Source organism: Galleria mellonella, unplaced genomic scaffold (assembly GCF_026898425.1).
Source record: "Galleria mellonella isolate WM207_F2 unplaced genomic scaffold, CSIRO_AGI_GalMel_v1 utg184, whole genome shotgun sequence".
NCBI lineage: Eukaryota > Metazoa > Arthropoda > Insecta > Lepidoptera > Pyralidae > Galleria > Galleria mellonella.
The window spans coordinates 2,510,341-2,531,414 of NW_026442025.1; the positions used below are offsets into that span (position 1 = coordinate 2,510,341).

Consider the following 21,074-nt stretch of genomic DNA (forward strand, 5'->3'; position numbering starts at 1 on the left):
TAGCAATGCTATAAATATCCTCACTTAAATTTTTATTTAACTCAGAAAATAATATTTTTTAGTTAAAACTATTGAAGCAGGAATATTTTTAATCTGAGCCACTCGTGCCATATTTTGTTCTTAATATAGTAACTCTACATATTATTAACATTCATCATTACTTCCTTTTTCATCAAGTTTTTTTTTTAATAGGTGAAGGAGAGGGAGACTGTACAAAAGTCGATTGCTTGGATACCTCTGTCCCATTCATGTTTCTACCGTGAAGCAGTTATGTTTGCATGGCTGCGTTTCGATTTAAAGGGTGGGATATGGCGTGAATTTACAGGGTACAGAGGAATAACACCTGAGTCCTTAGGAATGGCAACGCATGGGAGGTATCATGGACGAAACAGTATACTCTGTTATGTCCATGATACTGCTCATATCTATAGGCGACGGTTACCACTTTCCATCAGGTGGGCCGTTAGCTTGTTTGCCATTCTAAGTTGTATAAAAAAATAATAATGAAATGGTAACCCCGTTACAATTAGAAGTTCCACAATCTTTTATATTAGCCGTCAACCTTCAACTACCAGTTTATTCACGCACGTTTTGTAACATGTACTCGTGTTTTACCTCTAAATGAGATATCTTCAGGCAAATTATTAGACTACGAACTAGTAATTTGGTGTCTTAATAATACCAATATAGGGCAAAACAATATGTTTATAGGTCTAACTTAAAATTCGGTATATGTTTCATTATGATGAGCCATCTGGAATACAATTGAAACTACGCGTAAGAAATAACTAGCAAAGAGCTTGCAATAATATATGTAATTCGGGTGAATATGTCACAATAGGCTAATTGAACTGTCTCCACCTTGCTCAAACAAAACTCGTAATTCGTCTTGGATCTTGGATCAAATTTTTCAGTGCTAGCACGTTTTCTTCCGTAACAGCCATCAAAGGGCGATCGCTTCTTTCTTCATCCCCCAAAGTTAGTCGACCGCGCTTAAATTCATTATGCCAGCGATACACGGTTGCCTTAGAAGGGCCTTCATCTATGAATACCATTTGAAGTCAATCGTATGATTCGTCCGGTTTCAGGCGACACTTAAAATCGTAAAAATCATAGCGCGAAAATGTTCTCGACGCAAATCCATTTTTCAATGAGACACGGTAATTTTAATTAGCTCGCGAAAAATGTGGAGGGACGTTTTGAATTTAGAACGTACCTATTTTTATTTATAAGTGATCATATTTTTAAATAAATTATAACTGGCCAGTCTTACATATATAAAAACTTTTTCTCGCAATACTTCCTGAGTGATCTGGTACCTGGAAGAAATCGCTTTTAGCGATAAGTTCGCCCATTGTTTTCTCATTGTGATTATTTCTTGTAATTGTTTGTATCTATAATAAGTTTACTATTGTAATCATTTGGAGGAAAAAATAAAGAGTATCTATCTATCTATCTAACCATCCCATTACCACCTACCTTAAGCATCTCGCCAACGTAAACCGCAGTAGCGCAGGCGGGATATCCATGTCGAATACATGGATTTATTAGAATTAACTCAACCGTCTATTAACACATTTGAATCCCAAATATTACAATTTGTCAATCGAACATTGAAACTAGTTATATCTTATATTACTAATATAATAAAATTGTATATAAATGTTGTCTGTACATAAAAGATATATATCGAAAATTAATACATGTGATCTTAATAAGTCAAAACAATATTTTTTAGAATTTTTATCTATCTATCTGTATTCTTCTTTCTCCTGCTCTGTTCTCATATCTATTTGGGATCGGCGTAATATGTTTCTTTTTCCAATCATCTCTATTTACAGACATCTCACTAGTCACTCCCTTTCTGTTCATGTCAGCGTTCACACAGTCCTTCCTTCTCTTTCTATCCGTATTCTGTTGTCTATGATTATGTAGTCTGTGGTCTACGGTGTGTCTGTCTATTTGTGTTTTGGCATCACACAAAAAACAACTGCACCAATTTGGATGCTGTTTTTTAGGGTTATGTTCCTGAAAGTATATATGTGCATTTATAGAAATGGCTGAGACAGCTCCAGATAGACTACCAACAAAATGTCTGATGATTTTCTTTATTTTTATTTCTTTTAGGATTGTTATGAGCCGTGTTTTTTTTTTATACAACTTAGAATGGCAAACAAGCTGACGGCCAACGCTTGGGGGGTATCCCCATGCGTTGCCATTCCTGAGGACTCAGGTGTTATTTCTCTGTACCCAGTAAATTCACACCATATCCCACCCTTCAAACCGAAACACAGCCATGCAATCGACTTTTGTACAAAGTCTCACTCCGTGTGGTCTTGGCATAGAATAGGCCGCCTCTTCCTTTCCCGCAGGTGTTGTAAGAGGCGACTAAGGGAACTTAATCGTCGAGCGATGGGCAGCAGCGCCCCTTTCAAACATCATCAAGGCCTAACTACCGTTGCCAATTGACGTGCCAGGCGTGGCAACTACAGGCAAAACTCCCATTATGGAAGAAGGCTTATGTTCAGCAGTGGACAGTTAACGGCTGAAATGATGATGACGATGATTCTTGTTGGTAATATAACAAAATCTGGTGTAATCGCATGCTTCATATACGTCATCTAGTAGTTTTTTTTATGGGTGAAAATGGTATGGTAACCCCGCCTGCGTTAACGGGATACGCTGGCGGAGCACCAGTGAAGGGTGATAGATGAGAATGAAAACAGACCAGTTAGTCCATCGTGATGAATTCATCAGGAATTAACCATGATTGTTTCCAGGGGGAACCGCGAGGAGGTCGACCTGGTTAGGTATATTGCTCGCAATGGGATTCTTAGTCTCCATTACTAACAGGCCTTCCCTCTCCCCCCCATCATCTAGTAGTTACCGTTATCTAGTAGTTACCGACTTCCAAAATCAACGCGTATAAAGTTGCTGGCAAAAACTAGTGTCTTAATAAAACCCATTGGTGCGGAGGAGATTCCACCCGCCGAGTCGACCAGTAACACGGTTACCACATCTTTTGTATTAAATTCTATGTGATTAATCACGCCATGTGTAGAACGCCATGCCATTGTTATGGGACATTAGTCCCCATTTATTTTATAATTATATGTCGTTCAATACAGCACAGTGAATACATTAGCATGTTACAGTCTATCTGTACATACAGAACTTACTTAATAGAAGGGGAAGGGATTGTTAATAATATGGACTATCAGTCCTATTGCTAGCAATATACGCTATCAGGTCGACCTTCACGTGGTCGCCCTGGAAACCATCGTGCTAAATTCTAGGTGTATTCATCACGATGGGCTAACTGACCTGTATTTCCATTCTCACCTGTCACCCCTCACTGGTGCTCCGCCAGCGTATACAATTAGCGCAGGCCGGGTTACCATTCCATTATCGTCCAATAAAAAAACCTTCCTTAATAAAATATACTAGCAACCGACCCCGACTTCTCATGGGTAGATAGATAAAACAATAAATTAAATTCAGCTCATGTTACTTGTTGTTTATTTAGTTTTTTACAGTCAAAAGAATTTATTTATTTTATACTTTATTCCACCATTAATAAAATACAATTTATTTTAATGAGAATTGTTAAAAAAATGATTAAACAATCTCTACCAGACAACCTTTGGGTTTAGGAGATTAAGAAAAAATAAGTTCATAAGTTCTTTCAACAATATATACATATATATATATATATATATATATATATATATATATATATATATATATATATATATATATATATATATATATATATAAGGGAGGGCAAGAGATGGGCAGATGGGTAGCAGCATCCCTCTTAATACATCTTTAAAACTGCGAATGCCAACTCGTCTGCCAAGCGTGGCATCTACCGGCAAAACCCCTTATGGGGAAGGCTTATGGCCAGCAGTGGACAGTTAACGGCTGAAATAATAATAACAAAAATAATTTGCAAATTAAATAAATATTATGAGAGATGACAATATTAATACATTTTAAGATAAATTAATACAAACATGTGGAATAATATACCTACATAAATCACATACAAATTAAAAGTACCCGTAACCGGCGAGCGTATATGAAAAGATTGATGAGTGTGGAGGAAGCGAAAGAGGTTTGTTTGAATCGAAGCACTTGGCGTTCCATTGTTTCTGTCTACTTTTGTTTTATACTATGTAATGATGATAAACAAATAAAATTACTAACAGGAATACATTACAAACTAATTTATATCAAAGTTTATATAATAAAGTATAAATGTATGTCTCAATTCAACGAAGCCATACGATTTCAATAAATATGAATATTATATTTGAACAAAAGACTCCCTCGACGATTGTGTAACGAAACATATATTACAGATCAAGTAAACGTATAATATATTATCTAGATTAACTGTCAGTACAGTTCTTATGAAATATTAAAATATTGCTGAATAGATATATATATATTTACTTCCTATTTTTTTTTTGATGAGTGAAAATGGTATGGTAACCCCGCCTGCGCTAACGGGATACGCTGGCGGAGCACCAGTGAAGGGTGATAGATGAGAATGAAAACAGGCCAGTTAGCCCATCATGATGAATTCAACAGGAATTAACCACGATAGTTTCCAGGGGGAACCGCGAGGAGGTCGACCTGGTTGGGTATATTGCTAGCAATGGGATTCTCAGTCTCCATTACTAACAATCCCTTTCCCCCATTTACTTCCTATTACTCCCACTTACATCACAAAGGATAAGCAAGCTCAAGTGGCAATAGGCTGGTCACATAGCTATGTGAAGAACCGACAACCGATGGGGAAGAAAGGTTCTTGAGTGGCGACCCTGTACGGGCAAACGGAGTGTAGGACGTCTCCCTCTAGATGGGGAGACGACCTCAAATGTATTGCAAGGAATCAGTGGATGCAGGTGGCTCAGAATCGTTCAGTCCAGCAGTGGACAGATAATGACTGAAATGATGATGATAATGATGATTGCCCCTGTTACCTTATAGCATCTTAATCAATCTATGAAATTTGATATACGCATACTTATATATATAATAGTTGTAAGCTATATATATTTCTTTGTACTTATTGTTATACATGTATCAATATATGCTGTTTGCCTATAAAAAATTGTTACACTCAGTTCTAAGCTCCATAATTGTATATATATTTACATTATTTTGTAGAAACAATTGTTGGTAAACCTAAATAAATAAATAAATATGGAATGGCGAAGGAGGCTGGTATAAATATTGATTAGTAAACATATCCCGGTATCGTGGACAATGTCGTGGGTAAAAGCTAGTACTATGTAAGAGTTTGTGAAGACGATTGATTGTTGCACTTTCATGAAAAATTACTGAACGAATTTGTATGTAATTTGGTACACTGGTAGATTATATTTCTAACTTAACACATAAAATACTGATGTGTTCCTGCAGGTATCGTCTACCCAGAAGGAACTTTAAGCTTAATAATTATCAATTAATTTTAGAAAACATTGTTTTCCTCATATTTTTTCAAAAAATTCTTTTTTTTTTAATATTCAATATATTTATTTATTTATTGATTAGTACAAATATGCGTACATGGCGGACTTAATGCTAAAAACATTCTCTCCCAGTCAACCATAGGGAAGTGTCAGAATACTCGAATGCGGTACTACTAATTATTGATGTACATACATACTAAAATTACATATATAAACGAATAAATATATATGAATAACAAATATACTTACACATATATAGCATATACTATATTATACACGAAATTGAGGATAATATAAAGCACTTACTGCTCGGATAAAGTAAAAAAGAGAGCGTGAATGTTTTTTTTTTTTTAATATATGTCTCCCTCTGGTAATATTTTAACAATATCAACACATACAACTATAATATATATCAGTCAATCGATAACATTTTATTTTATTACTAAAATTAGCAACAGCTAATTTTAGTAATGTAACAACATAGGGGGAAAGGGACTGTTAGTAATGGGGACTGAGAATCCCGTTGCTAGCAATATACCCAACCAGGTCTACCTCCTCGCGGTTCCCCCTGGAAACTATCATGGTTAATTCCTGATGAATTCATCATGATGGGCTAACTGGCCTGTTTTCATTCTCATCTATCACCCTTCACTGGTGCTCCGCCGGCGTATCCCGTTGGCGCAGGCGGGGTTACCGTACCATTTTCACCCATTAAAAAAAACTGTAACAACATAAAACATTTCATATTGCATCCCATCAAACGTGACCATTAACAGAAACAAATAACAATCAAGTGGAAAAACACATAAAAACAATGAAAATCAATGAGCACGCATTATCAATTCACCAAATCGGTGGGTACGCTATCACGTTTTCAATCGCAAGTCATATTTAATGATCGGAAATACAAATAATTTCACGTGACAGCACGTGTTATTCGATAAGTACAAGAACGTCGCAAGCACTTATTGTTATTAAAAAAAAAAAAAAACTAAACGTATTACAAATACTAAATATTTCTTGTGTTACCATTTTATTTTCATCCATTAAAAAAAAAAACTACGGCAGACTATTAACAGCTGATGATGAATGATGTCCACCAATCTCTATCCGTTAAAGATTTTTTTACAAGACCACTTGTAAAACAAGTGTTTTTTACCTATTGTTTTGCGCATGTTTGTGTGTGTGTTTATGTTACTGTAAATGTTAATTTATGACCTAGATGGACCGGGCTTGGTGATGAGGTGCTCAGCGTTTCTGCTTCTGTAGAAACTTTATGCTGAATTGGCATCCTTTTTCATTACCATAACACTGACTGATTCCAACTACTCTTTATTTATAAATGTAAACACTTTTTTCTATATATATTTTTTTTTATATTCAACCGTGAAGCAGTTGTATTTGCATGGCTGTGTTTCGGTTTGAAGGGTGGGATATGGCGTGAATTTACAGGGTACAGAGGAATAACACCTGAGCCCTCAGGATTGGCAACGCATGGGGGGTATCATGGGCGAAACAGTATACTCTGTTATGTCCATGGTACTGCTCATGTCTATAGGCGACGGTTACCACTTTCCATCAGGTGGGCCGTCAGCTTGTTTGCCATTCTAAGTTGTATAAAAAAAATCTTATTACTTGCAATCTAAGTATATGGTAAGTGTTGTGGATTTTGTAAATAAATTTTCAATTTTCATTCATATTTAATTTTGTTACAGGATGCTGTATTCATCACTACCCGTGTGCTTGCTGTTGATCGGCGTGGCCTTCTGCGCGCCAGAACAAATCCAGAGTGAACCGGAGACCCCAACACACGAGGACCCCAGCACGAACAATATAGAATACACTGCATCACTGGAGAAGAGGTCGCCCCATTATGACTTTGGACTTGGAAAGCGAGCCTACAGTTACGTGTCAGAGTACAAACGACTTCCAGTCTACAACTTTGGATTAGGGAAAAGGTATTAATATTATTATCTAGCTATTTCACGTGGCTTTACCTTATATATATATATATATATATATATATATATATATATATATATATATATATATATATATATATATTCTATAAGACAGACAATCCCTTTCCCCCCAATATGAAAGGTTGTTTGTAAGAGATTGCCCTAGCAAGAAGACCGCCTTCTGTACCTTTATGTGTATATTTCAATCTGTATTTATGTTACTGTATTTCACTTGAATTATTCACTTGTCATTGTATATTTTTGTTTATGGTGCAATAAAAAATTTAATAAATAAAAGAAAAATATTAAAAAAGAAATAAAAACACAAACAAAATAAATTATCTATTTTCAAATATGTTAAAAGTCTGTTATGCAATTTTTTTTGGATAACAGACTTAAAATATTCGTTATTGGACCAGTATTTATATATTGGTAATATATATTGCTATATATATTGCTCACCCCTAGTACTGACTTTTATTTCCGATGTTTAGTTAACGACGATAAGTCTCATTAATGTATTTAAAATTTGTATTAACAATATGAAATTCTAAAATTAAAAATTTACTAAGAAGATCTTAATTGTAATACATTCAGACACACGGCAGCGTGTCCAGCCAAGTTCAAAAGTAAAGGAACCATTTCGGGCTACTTTTGCTCCGCTCATAACTGGAAACTTATTTAATTATACATGGGATTTAGCACAATTTATATTTACATGATTCTATTACTTATCGTCACTATCAAACATCACCAAAATCCAAAACTGCAGTTGCCAATTCACCTGCCAAGCATGGCAACCAATGGAAAAAATCCTCCTTATGGGCTTATATTCAGCATTAAAAAATAAATGTCTAATACGACAACAATAACTTCTTATAATAAATGCTAAAATTTATTAGAATCTTTTTACTCTTTTACGCAAAAAGTACTTACAAATTTTAAATTAAATTTGATAAACGGATCAGTTATATTCTAACTTAGCATATAGGATGCTTTATATTCTGATTAACGCAGTCAAAACCGCGGGATACGACTAGTGATTTATAAATAAATAAGTAGCCAATTCTTTACTATATTCGTGTATGTAAATAAATTATTTATTGATTTACATATTAATCTTTCATATGTTCGAACTGCGTACCGAAATTCACTGAAATCTGTTCACTCGATTAAACGAGATTCAGTAACAAACACACAAACATCTTTACAAACTTTGACATCCGTAACAGTCTTCTACGAAAATCAATTCAGTGTCTTGATTACATTGTACATGTACATATAACCCCGTATTTCGAGGTATTCTTACTTCTATAATGTATAAAAGTAATAAATTCATTGATTGACTGTCACCGACTTCCTAGTGGGTGGGTTATTTGCTGAAAGCATGGTTGCAGTCAATTTAGAAATATTAAATTTATACCGGAATAAACACAATTACGTTACGCCTGATGTTGCTGTTAATGACGTAGTAATTTCTTTTTTAATGGGTGAAAATTAAGTATTGTTATCCTGATTACACAATTACTGTTCGCGGAGTTCCAGTGAGGGACTATTCTATTTTCCAGTAATGGAACAATTTCATTAAAATCAATTTTATTTATTTATTTATTAAATGCACAAGACAGCTTTACAACTAGACATGTGGATATAAATATGGATATCAATCCGATATCGCCCATATCGTTAGAATATATATTTTCGGGGGGGTTGGGATTGTTAGTAATGGGGACTAGTAGTCCCATTGCTAGCAATATACCCTGCCAGTTCGACCTCCCCGTGGTCCCCCTGGAAACCACCGTGTTGAATATCAAGCGTATTTATCACGATGGGCTAACTGACCTGCATTTTCATTCTCACCTATCATCCATCACTGATGCTTCGCCAGCGTATACCGTTAGCGCAGGCGGGGTTATCATTCCATTATCATGCACTAAAAATATATATATATATATTCCAATATGTTAAAATCTGTTATCGAATATTATTTTTTGAATTAAAGACTTTTAACCCATTCGTTATTGGGCCAATATCTAGATATAACTGAAATATAAATATTGCTATATACTCAATCCTATTTACAACAAACTATTTAACAGCATCAATACGAACTATACTCGTATATTGCAAGACCAGACCAAACTTTACGAGTATATTTAACATTAGTACAACATTATTCGCCGTGTGGACTTGGCATCGAATGAGCCACCTCTTCTTTTACCGTGAGTGTCGTAAAAGGCGACTGGAGAGACTTAACGGTCGAGGAATGGGCAGCAACGTCCCTCTTTAAACATCACCAAAGCCTAACTGCGGTTGCTGACCCGCCTGCCATGCGTGACAACTGGCAAAATCTTCCAATAGGAGAAGGCCTATGTCCAGCAGTGGACAGTCAACAGATGATGTGAAGATGATGAAATATTTAAAACTACGATTATTTTAAAACGTATTCTATAATTTTTTAAGTTATTGTTATTCTTAACAGGTCCAGACCTTACTCTTTTGGACTGGGAAAGCGGTCGGTGGACGAAGACCAAATATCCGAATTCAACAATGATGTAGACCAAACTGATCTTGCCGCGTTCTTGGATCAATATGATGATGCACCAGGTGAGTACTGCCCTCTGTTCGTTAATCATTAATTTACCCAATAATAAACTAACATCCCACTGCTGGGCGCAAATGTCTTACTATTATAATAAAAATTGCAACTAGACAACGTCTATACATGACAGACATTTTAGAAAAATTAATATTAATACCAATAGACACGAATAGAGGGAGACTTTGTACAAAAGTCCATTGCTTGGGTACCTCTGTCCCATTCGTGTTTCAACCGTGAAGCAGTTGTGTTTGCATGGCTGTGTTTCGGTTTGAAGGGTGAGATATAGGGCTTGAATGTACAGGGTACAGTGGAATAACACCTGAGTCCTCAGGAATGGCATCGCATGGGGGGTATCATGGGCGAAACAGTATACTCTGTTATGCCCATGGTACTGCTCATGTCTATAGACGAAGGTTACCACTTTCCATCAGGTGGACCGTCAGCTTGTTTGCCATTCTAAGTTGTATAAAAAAAAACCATTTAGTACAAATAAGAAAAAGATGAAGGTATTTTTTCTACCTATTTATTAATTAGTATTCCCAAATATAAGGATACATATTAAAAAAAAATTTCAAACATATGAATTTTGTATAAAGACTACCTGTGGTAAAAAATACATAAATTTTTAGAAGTTTTGTCTGTCTATCTTGCTGTCCGTATGTATGTTTATTACGGTATCCCGCTAAAACTACTTAAATTTATTATGTACTTTGAAATTTAACTGCCGTGCCCAGTCTTCAAGCTGAAACACAGTTATGCAAGCACAGTTTATAAATGATACCGAATCCTTAAGTCTTAGGAGATATTTTGCCTCACTCTGCTTGTATAACGGACTGTGCTCAGAGGAATTGTTCAATATGATGCCTATGGCTAGTTTCTACCATCGTACAGCTCACCATCGACAAGGAGTTCACTCCCATACCTTAGAGCCTAGATAGTCGAGTACGGTGCGGTTTCAGAGATATTCCCTCCTACTAACGCTCAGGTTATGGAATAAGCTCCCTGTCGATATTTTACAATACAATTTCACTGGGGGAAAGAGATTGTTAGTAATTGAGTTTAACAGCCACATTGCTAGCATTATACCTCCACGTGGTTCGCCCTGGAAACCATCGTGAATAATTCTTGTTGAATTCGTCACGATGGGCTAACTGACCTGTTTCATCCTCACATATCATCTCTCACTGGTGCCCCGCCAGTGTATACCGGTAGCGCAAGCGGAGTAACCATTTCATTGTAACCTATTAAAAAAAAAAAAACAATTTCACGCAGTAGTTTTTGCGTGATGCCAAAACAAACTTTCTGTACGTACGTACTATAGACAGTCAGACTAAATTTCAAAAAATTAATATTTTAACTTTTATCTATATATCTCATATTTTTTTTTCAACATCTCCCACACACAACTTTATTAATAGGATTAATAAAATATTTATTCATAAATATAAATATACGCATACATACAGCATTAGGAGCGTAAGGAGATAAAAAGAAAAACACTATTTTTTTTATTTTTTTATTCAACTATTTTTTCATTGAAAAAGTGCCTTTTCATACTAAGTAGAATATAAAATCGAGGTAACTGAATAAAATATAAATAAATGTAAAATTTCCAACTTTTCCATAGCATAAGAGCGCATTGAAAGGGAAAATTAATAAAGTGTCTCGAATCTACATTTGTGGAAAGCTATTCAATATTCCCAAAGAGTTTTATACAAAAAAAAAAAAATGTAAAAACCTTTATTGAAATTCATTATTAAGCCACTTTGCCAAATATCTTTTTTAGAGACTTTTTATCGATGCATAAATTACTACCAATGAAACCTGCCCTCGAGGAGTCTAAAATTAAAAGTCTACTTGAAACAATCAAGCAGAAGGTGTTAAAAATGTATTACGAGTATTTAACCTTACCGGCCAACCATTTTGAAATTAATTTAAAAATAGAAAATGGCCGCGACTTCGCTTGCTTGTTGATTATAAATTAACCTAAAACAAAATATTATCGTAATTAAAGTAATTACAGTAAAAACTCGCGGACACTTCACGGAGTACATGCTCCGTAAATATACCGTGAATACAGAAACCGTGAATATAGAAAACCGAACCACTTATACAGCGGTAGCATTTGACAACGTACTTTAGGCATAATTGTAATAAAGTCTTACTTTATTACAATTATGCCTAAATATAAGTATAAAGATTTACTTTTTTATTAGTCTATTTGCCATTTATAAAAGATACTGAATCCTTTTCGTTATTATGTTCCAATTAGATCCGCGAATAAATAAATTTTTAATCGCGAATGTAGGAATTCTGTGGCAATTTTTTAATCCGCGAATAGTAAAAAAAAATACGAATAAAGGAAACTTGAATAAATAGCTTTTACTATGTTCTTATAAATCAAAATGTAGTTTATTAGTTTTCTTATTTCTTTTCTATTCATATTTCTTTTTTTTTATATTATTTTTATTAAGGAATTTTGCTACTGCTTTTGCTTTTTAGAGGGCATTAAAATCAACTGAGTTGTAACCATTTTGTGTTAAATCTAATCTAACTTAATGTAATTAAATTGTGGATAAAGGTATCAAGTAAAAATAAAGTTACTAATTGTAGTATCTCTCTACTACGCATCTCTAGACACATTTTAATACAATATTTTTTTCCAGTGTACGAAGAGAAACGCGCTCGGCCGTACAGTTTCGGCCTTGGCAAACGGAACGCCGAGAACGACATTTCCGAGGAGAAACGCGGCCGAATGTACGACTTCGGTCTCGGAAAACGTCTTCCCATGTACAGTTTCGGCCTTGGCAAACGAGCAAGGAGCTACAATTTCGGCCTCGGCAAACGGCTAAGTAGCAAATTCAATTTCGGCCTCGGCAAACGCGAAAGGGACCTGCATCGCTTCAATTTCGGCCTCGGCAAGCGGTCGGCCGACGATACTTCGAACGACGACAGTGTTAATTATTTTGATGTTTAAATAAATATCAATTTTAGTTTAACAATTTTTATGTGAGAATTTACGTGGGATAATCTTTTTTTTTTAATATTCTAATTTAATTGGTAAACTTACGACCCACCCGATGGGGAATAAACATTTTGCGAAACTTACTGTTTTTATTCCCGTATGCAAAGTTCCAAGAACGCTAGATTCTAGAAAATTAAGTCTAAAGTAATTTATTGAAGCTTTATAAAGTCAAATCATAGTCAATTTTAAAGTTAAATAGTTATTTTTATATATTTTGTGAAAATGCCAGCCAATTTTCACAAGATTTAATAAAAATATCTTATAAAACTTACCAATAAATATAAATAAATTATTTTAATTTTTTTAATTTCCACGTAATTTTTCATACAATTAATTATAAATACTATACTTACAAAATCTTGGACTGGACAAATTCATTCAATTATTTTACATAAAATAAGTATTTTTAAGCGCTAATTATTATCAAAACAGATTTAATATTTTTATGAAATATTTCAATTAATATAATAATTGTGGAATATTCGTTTTTAAATAATGTCATAATTATTTAGTTTATCAATGTTACAGTACTGTATACTTTTTTATCATGAGAAGTTTAAAAGCTTTGAACAAACCGATCTTCAGAGTTTGTATTTAACAGTAGTTTATATTAATTTTGTAAAATATTGTTGTTAAACGTTTGTAGTTATTTATGTAAAAGTTAATGAATAATAGATAGTTAACCTTTAAAGATTGTATTGAAAATTATGGGGTTGCGATTACGAACCGAGAGATTATAAGATATTTAAATTTACTTAATATCTTACATATACATTTTATCTATTTATATTCGTATTTTTTCTTAGATTTTTAAGTTTATATATTACTTACAAAATGGTTAACAAAACCAAATGATTTTGTAATCGAAACGAAAAAAAACGAAATTATTATAAAAATAAACAGTGCATACTTCTATATGTTTATTAGAATAATATGATTATTTAATTACTGTGATTTATTACAATTATCCAATTTCTCAATTAAAAATATGCTCTAAACATCTGTCATAAGGTAGAATACTATATGTCGTTGAGATATCGTTGTTATTAAATGAATATCTGACGTCAGTTAATTAATTTTTTAATTATTAATTATAATATTTACAAAACAATATTTTTATTAATTATCCGAAATATTTGTATGCATTATTATTTATTTATATAAAAGTCAAAATAGTTTAAGCTTAATTATATAAATTTTGTAAAAATACAAGCTAATATCGATTTGTGAGCCCCAAAAGAATCAAAACTTGTATGCAACTCATTCTAGTCAAGCCGATCTCGAATTACTCTAAACGAATCGCAACTCTCGTCTAATTAATATATAAAACAATTAAATATAAATTTGTTTAATAATTAAAAAATGTGTTGTTTTGAATATAATCAGTAAGGTCAAATTAAAATATATAAGTCATAGAGAAATTGCATCATTGAATTTTATCATTTGTTTTTATTTTCCCCCAATAACCCGATTAAAAGATGTCCGGAAGAGATTGCTTAGCAATAAGACCGCCTTTTGTACTACTCTACTTATTGAAAATCCTTTAACAAGTTCTGTCATATTGGTATATTTATACCAAGCAAGAAATGTTCTTTAGTTTTAAAGAACATGTCTTGAGTAATATGTAGTAACTGCACCCAATTGGTTGCGTAGAATATTTTTATTTTTATCCCACGATAATGGCGATTAACGTCCTATGCTAAAAGGACGTAAATCTATGTAACGTATGCTACTCTGTTATGTCCATGGTACTGCTCATGTCTATAGGCGATAATAATAATTTTCATCAGGTGGGCCGTCAGCTTGTTTGCCATTCTAAGTTGTAAAAAAAAAAGATTATAAATACCACCCGATCACATCAATCGTCTAGTTCTTAAACTAGGATATTCTAGGGGAAAGGGATTGTTAGAAATGGGGACGAGCAGCTCCATTGCTAGCAATATACCCTAACAGATCGACCTCCACACAATTTCCCTGAAAACCATCTTGGTTAATTTTTTATGAACTCGTCACTATGGGCCAATTGACCTGGTGTCATACTCACCTATTATCTCTCATTGGTGTCCCGCCAGTGTATACCGACAGCGCGGGCGGAGCTACGATGCCATTATCACCCATTAAAAACGTTATGGTATCCTATGTTATGATGAACCAGGTAAAGGGCATCCGGAGATGGCAACGCACGGAGGGTATTATGGGCGAAACAGTATACTCTGTTATGCCCATGGTACTGCTCATGTCTATAGGCGACAGTTACTACTTTCCATCAGATGGGCCGTCAACTTGTTTGCTATTCTAAGTTGTATAAAAAAAAGATGCGTCCCAGAACATCCAGACTCGAGCCAATTCAAAAAATTAATTTCCCAAATTGACTCGACCTATTAAATTTTATGACGTAACTAATAAATTATTTAATTTATATAACCAAACATACTATCGTAGTTCTCATAACCAAACTGACTTTTACAAACGAAGTAGTTTAAAACTAAATTATTGTATTATACATTTTCAAACAATACAATAGTTAAATTCTAAATTGCCTTTCAAATTAACAAAAACTGGGTCATTTCAACTCTTCGTAATTACGGCCAGTAATCGAGTAGTCAAAGTGGACACAATAAATTAATAAAGGTATTCCAAATTCGACCTTGTTAATAGAGTGAGAGAAGGTTCAATTGAGACACGGGACGTGTTGCGAATAAATAAATACCCTTGTCACCTTGTCCCACGCGATTTTGGAATCGTGATATTTTTGATATAATATATTCTTTACGTTCTTCCGCGAAGACGCTGAAGAAGGATGATATTTATTTATTTATTTATTTATTCATTAGTACAAATATGTATACATGGCGGACTTAATGCTAAAAGCATTCTCTCCCAGTCAACCATAGGGAAGTGTCAGAATACTCGAATGCGGTACTACTAATTATTGATATACATACATACTAAAATTACATATATAAACGAGTAAATATATATGAATAACAAATATACTTACACATATATGATATATACTATATTATACACGAATTTGGGAATAATATAAAGCACTTACTGCTCAGGTAAAGATAAAAAGTGAGCGTGAACGCTTTTTTTGAAAGACGGTTTAGTCGGTAGTCTCTTAATGGCATCAGGAAGCGCGTTCCAGAGTCGTGAAGAATGTAGGAGAAAAGAGTTTGAAGCGTAACCAGTACGGTGAGAGGGGAACGATATCTTCAGTTATTACTAAACCGCAAACTCATTGACATGTGTATCTTGCCTATCCTAACTTACGGTGCTCAGACTTAGTCATTGACTGAGTCTAAACTCAAAGTTTGGTCAAGAGCAATGGAGCTAAGTGTTTTAGGGGAAGGATCGTGTATCGTGTTTAAGGGCAAAGCAATAAACTGAGCTGTGACCATTTTGTGTTACTATGGCACACGCATGAAGGAATGGTAACAAAGGAGATTGTTAGATTATATATTTTGTTTTTGTATTTTTTTTTTATTTGTGCTTTTTTTATTTTTATTCTTCTGTCTCTTTTGCTGTGTATTACGTATTAGAAGTATGCTTCGTTTCCAAACTGGCATTAACGACGTAGGTCAGAAGTCAACCAAACTAAAGTGGAATTGAACGAGTCATCATAGGATAAACTGTGGCTTCGTCAATTTTGAGGATTAAATCGTTATGCCTCTACATTCTAGAATTTCACTGCAATAACTCATCCTTCAAACTAAGACATTAAGCCAAAATATAAACACATATATATCGTCGTGTCGGTCCCTGTATAGAATGGACCACCCCTTCCTTTCCTGTGGGTGTCGTAAGAGGCGAGTAATGAAGGGCGAGGAATGAGCAGCATCGTCCCTCTTAGAATACCTATAAAGCTTTTTTTTTATACAACTTAAAATGGCAGACAAGCTGACAGCCCACCTGATGGAAAGTGGTAACCGTCGCCTATAGACATATGTATAGTACCATGGACATAACAGAGTATACTTTTTCGCCCATGATACCTCCCATGCGTTGCCATTCCTGAGGACTCAGGTATTATTCCTATGTACCCAGTAAATTCACGCCATGCCCCACCCTTCAAACCGAAACACAGCCATGCAAACACAACTGCTTCACGGTTGAAACACGAATGGGACAGAGGTACCCAAGCAATCGACTTTTGTGCAAAGTCTCCCTCTGTCTGCGGTTGCCAATCCGCCTGTCGAGCGTGACAACTACTGGGAAAACTCCCCTTCTAGGGAAGGCTTATGTTCAGTTGCGGACAGTTAAAGGCTGATATGTTGCCACGCTTAGCAGGCGGTTTAACAATCGCATTACTTAAAAGAGGAACGCTGCTGCCTATCCTTCGACTAAGTTTATTTTATACCACAAAGTTTGCTAAGCCGCCCCTCACGATTCGCACGGGAAAGGAATGGGTGGCCCATTCTATGCCGAGACCATATGACACGGCTGGGAAACCTAATAAAGATGTCATGAAAATATTTTCATTTATATATCAAAGAATTTCAACATCACTATATGATTATCAGATCAGCCATTATCCGTCTACTGCTGGACATAGATAGACTAGATAGATAGAGAGATAGGACCCCCCCCCCCCATAGACTACTATAAGGTTGGTATATATTTTCACTAAAATATTGTAGAGAGTAAATAATTGCCGTCATTTTCATTAATAGCAACTTTATCTGAACAGCGAATGACGGTCCATTCCTTTAATTGCTGAGAAAATGCTAAATATATTAAAATTTTATGGTCATATTACGTAACGTAAAGCACCGTAATATGTACTCTATCTATAATATTCAGGGGTCACTTAGAAAATTCGTAATTATGTTTAAATTTAGTTTTATGTACGCTAGGCATATCCAATGTATTTTTTTATTTTTACCATTCTTTACCACTTTACAATATATATATATATATATATATATATATATATATATATATATATATATCTTATTATCTGTCTTTGTTTATTGAATGAGTTGTGAATTGATTTAAAAATATGAGAAGGAACTTATTCCTGATATAGAGTTAACACTACTTCAGGAATCAGGACTAGGTACATAAAATTGAAAACTGAATTATGCAATAAACTGTTGTTATTATAAGATACGAGTATAAAGAAAAAAAACAAACGAATGTTTTCAAATCGTCTGTATATTTATTATTATATAGGTAGATAGATAGATAGATACTCTTTAAGTATAAGTATTTAAGTGTTCACGTACTTATTATAGATTATTCATTATAGAAAATAGGTAACTGCATGAGGAGAATCTAGCCGTATACAACATGTGTGTATAAGTACACACATGTTGTATGAACGACGACAGAGAGAAGAGAAGTATGTCGTATGTGTATATATATGTTATATATAATAATGAGTAGGGATAATATTTATATTATTATATGTATCACATCTCCCATATTTAGAACTAACAAAATTTTTCATCGTGCCTCCCACCGAATTGTTTATAATTACTCCTCTCCATCCAAAGGTTGCCTGGAAGAGATCGCTCTTAGCGATAAGGTCGCCAATTGTTTTCTCATTGTGATTATTTCTTGTAATTGTTTATATTTATAATAAGTTTACTATTATAATCTTTTGGAGGAAACAATAAAGAGTCTATCTATCTATCTATGTCATAGACCAACAAGGCAATACACACTTATACATCGGACAGGACCGACATGGCATAATGTTGTCTTACAATTCGGAAATCACTTAAAAAGATACAAAAAAACAAGTATTGTGATAAAATCGAAATCTACTTAAGACTAGATTTTTTGTATGTGCGTCAAAAAAAGGAAAAATCTCATTTGCACACCAAAGCGACGACTCCATAAAGATAATCCGGTATTAAAGGCGTCGAGGTGGAGTCATAAATAAATAGCAACAGTCTCCGATTGTTTACTTCATATCCAAAAATACAAATACCCTTAAACATTAAGATTAGAAACTTGTTTACGCTAATAATGCATCGTTGTGCAAATAAGTTTATATTTATTTCTTTTTTTTATGCAATCCTCACTATTATTATGAATGTGATAGTGGGTTTGTTTGTTGCCTGTTAGCGCCTTAACGGCTTAACCGAATTCTATGAAATTTGGTATACAGGTACTAAATAGGAAGGGGAAAATATTATATTCTGTAATTTTATTGTTTCACAGCAAAAATACAGGTGGAACAGCGGTTGTCAGACGCGTTACAATAATACCCCCATGTTCATAAATACGTCGATTTTATCATAAATCTATTCAGTTTGAAAAAGTAACAAAATACCATAATAGTTATAAAATGTTTATGGGTGATTTTAGTTTATATGAATAATGGTTTATAACATCGGTAGATGGCACCACTCGCTATGTTATGCGTTACACTGACGTTCGAAAAAATAGGGGTTGAAAATTTAATTATTAATTTGACTGTATTTCCGGCGTAACTAGGAGCAGAGAAGAGAGACTTTACCAGAGGGAGACTTTGTAGAAAAGTCGATTGCGTGGGTATATTTGTCCCATTTGTGTTTCTGCCGTGAAGTAGTTGTATTGGCACGGCTGTGTTTTGGTTTAAAGGGTGGGATATGGCGTTGAATTTACAGGGTACAAAGAAATAACACCTGAGTCCTCAGGAATGGCAACGCATGAGGGGGTATCATGGGCGGAACAGTATACTCTGTTATGTCCATGGTACTGCTCATGTCTATAGGCGACGGTTACCATTTTCCATCAGGTGGGCCGTCAGCTTGTTTTCCATTCTGAGTTGTATAAAAAAAAACCACTTAGTACAGATAACAAAGAGATGAAGGTATTTTTTCTACCTATTTATTAATTAGTATTCCCAAATATAAGGATACATATTAAAAAAAAATTCAAACAGACGAATTTTGTATAAAGACTACCTGTGGTAAAAGTTTCAAGTTTCCCGTCATCCGTCGCTATTTCTGTGTGCTAAATTGTTTCACCTCCGTTCAAAATCATCGTGACAACAAAGTGCCTCTATTCACCCCATCTGAGATTACTATTGTAACCATATCTATTTCATTTACACCCACCCATTCTAAGAATGAAACACAGCGGATTCCGTGACAGTAAATCTGGAATAACACATTCTCTCCCCATGATATATGATGCTGTCTAATCACGCTTACGTAGCCCTCATTTTTTTCTATTGTACCACCCACCCTTTGGTTACGAATATGAATTGCGTACAGTTTATTTGCAAGGATTTCCTCTATATTTGCCACACTGCTCTGTACCTGAATATGTAATTCTACTTCCTGCTAATCTATCTTATATATAAAATTCTCGTGTCACGGTGTTTGTTACCAAACTCCTCCGATACAGCTTTACCGATTTTTATAAAATTTTGTGTGCATATTGGATAGGTCTGAGAATCGGCCAACATCTATTTTTCATACCCCTCCATGATAAGGGTGACCCTCCCCAATATTTTTTTTTAATGGACTAAAAAAATATTCTCCAAATAATGTATATGGCAAAACAACGTTTGCTGGGTCAGCTAGTATATATATATATATATAAATTAATGCCACTTCTCGTTGTAATTTTATAACTCAAGAACGGGCTCACCTATCCAAACCAAATGTTTAGGCTTTGTTCGAACTATTTAGTAGATGGTTTATGTGAAGTTTGCACAAAATCGGTCGAGCGGTTCTTCATTTATCACATTTTTTGTAACAAATGAATTCAATAAACGACGGATCATTTGGTTAATGGGGATTTTTGTGTCAAATTCAAACTTTTTTTAAGACGGGGATTGTGCTGTCAAATTAAAACTTTTTCAGTGTTGACAATACAAGCATGTTGTTATATCATTCATGCGGTCATTTAATTTTTTTTTTTTATTATTTCACTTTATACGTAACGAAGCACGTGCCGTTTGTAAATATATGTTATTACTGAATTAGGTGTTATTTTACGAAAGTCTACTATTATTATAGCCGTTAATTGTCCACTGCTGGACATAAGCCTTCCCCATA

General features: G+C 34.3%; 1 protein-coding gene across 1 annotated transcript in view; it reads left to right on the top strand.

Annotated features, from left to right (window-relative positions):
- Window positions 1-14,503, top strand: part of LOC113512098 (allatostatin-A) — an 87,851-nt gene extending 73,348 nt beyond the window's left edge. The window contains exons 2-4 of the mRNA XM_026895875.3: window positions 7,199-7,441; window positions 9,927-10,051; window positions 12,713-14,503. Of these exons, the coding sequence (XP_026751676.1) occupies window positions 7,200-7,441; window positions 9,927-10,051; window positions 12,713-13,023 (678 nt within the window). The 5' untranslated portion in view covers window position 7,199 and the 3' untranslated portion in view covers window positions 13,024-14,503. The remainder of the gene's footprint in view (window positions 1-7,198; window positions 7,442-9,926; window positions 10,052-12,712) is intronic.
- The last annotated feature ends 6,571 nt before the right edge of the window (window positions 14,504-21,074 follow it).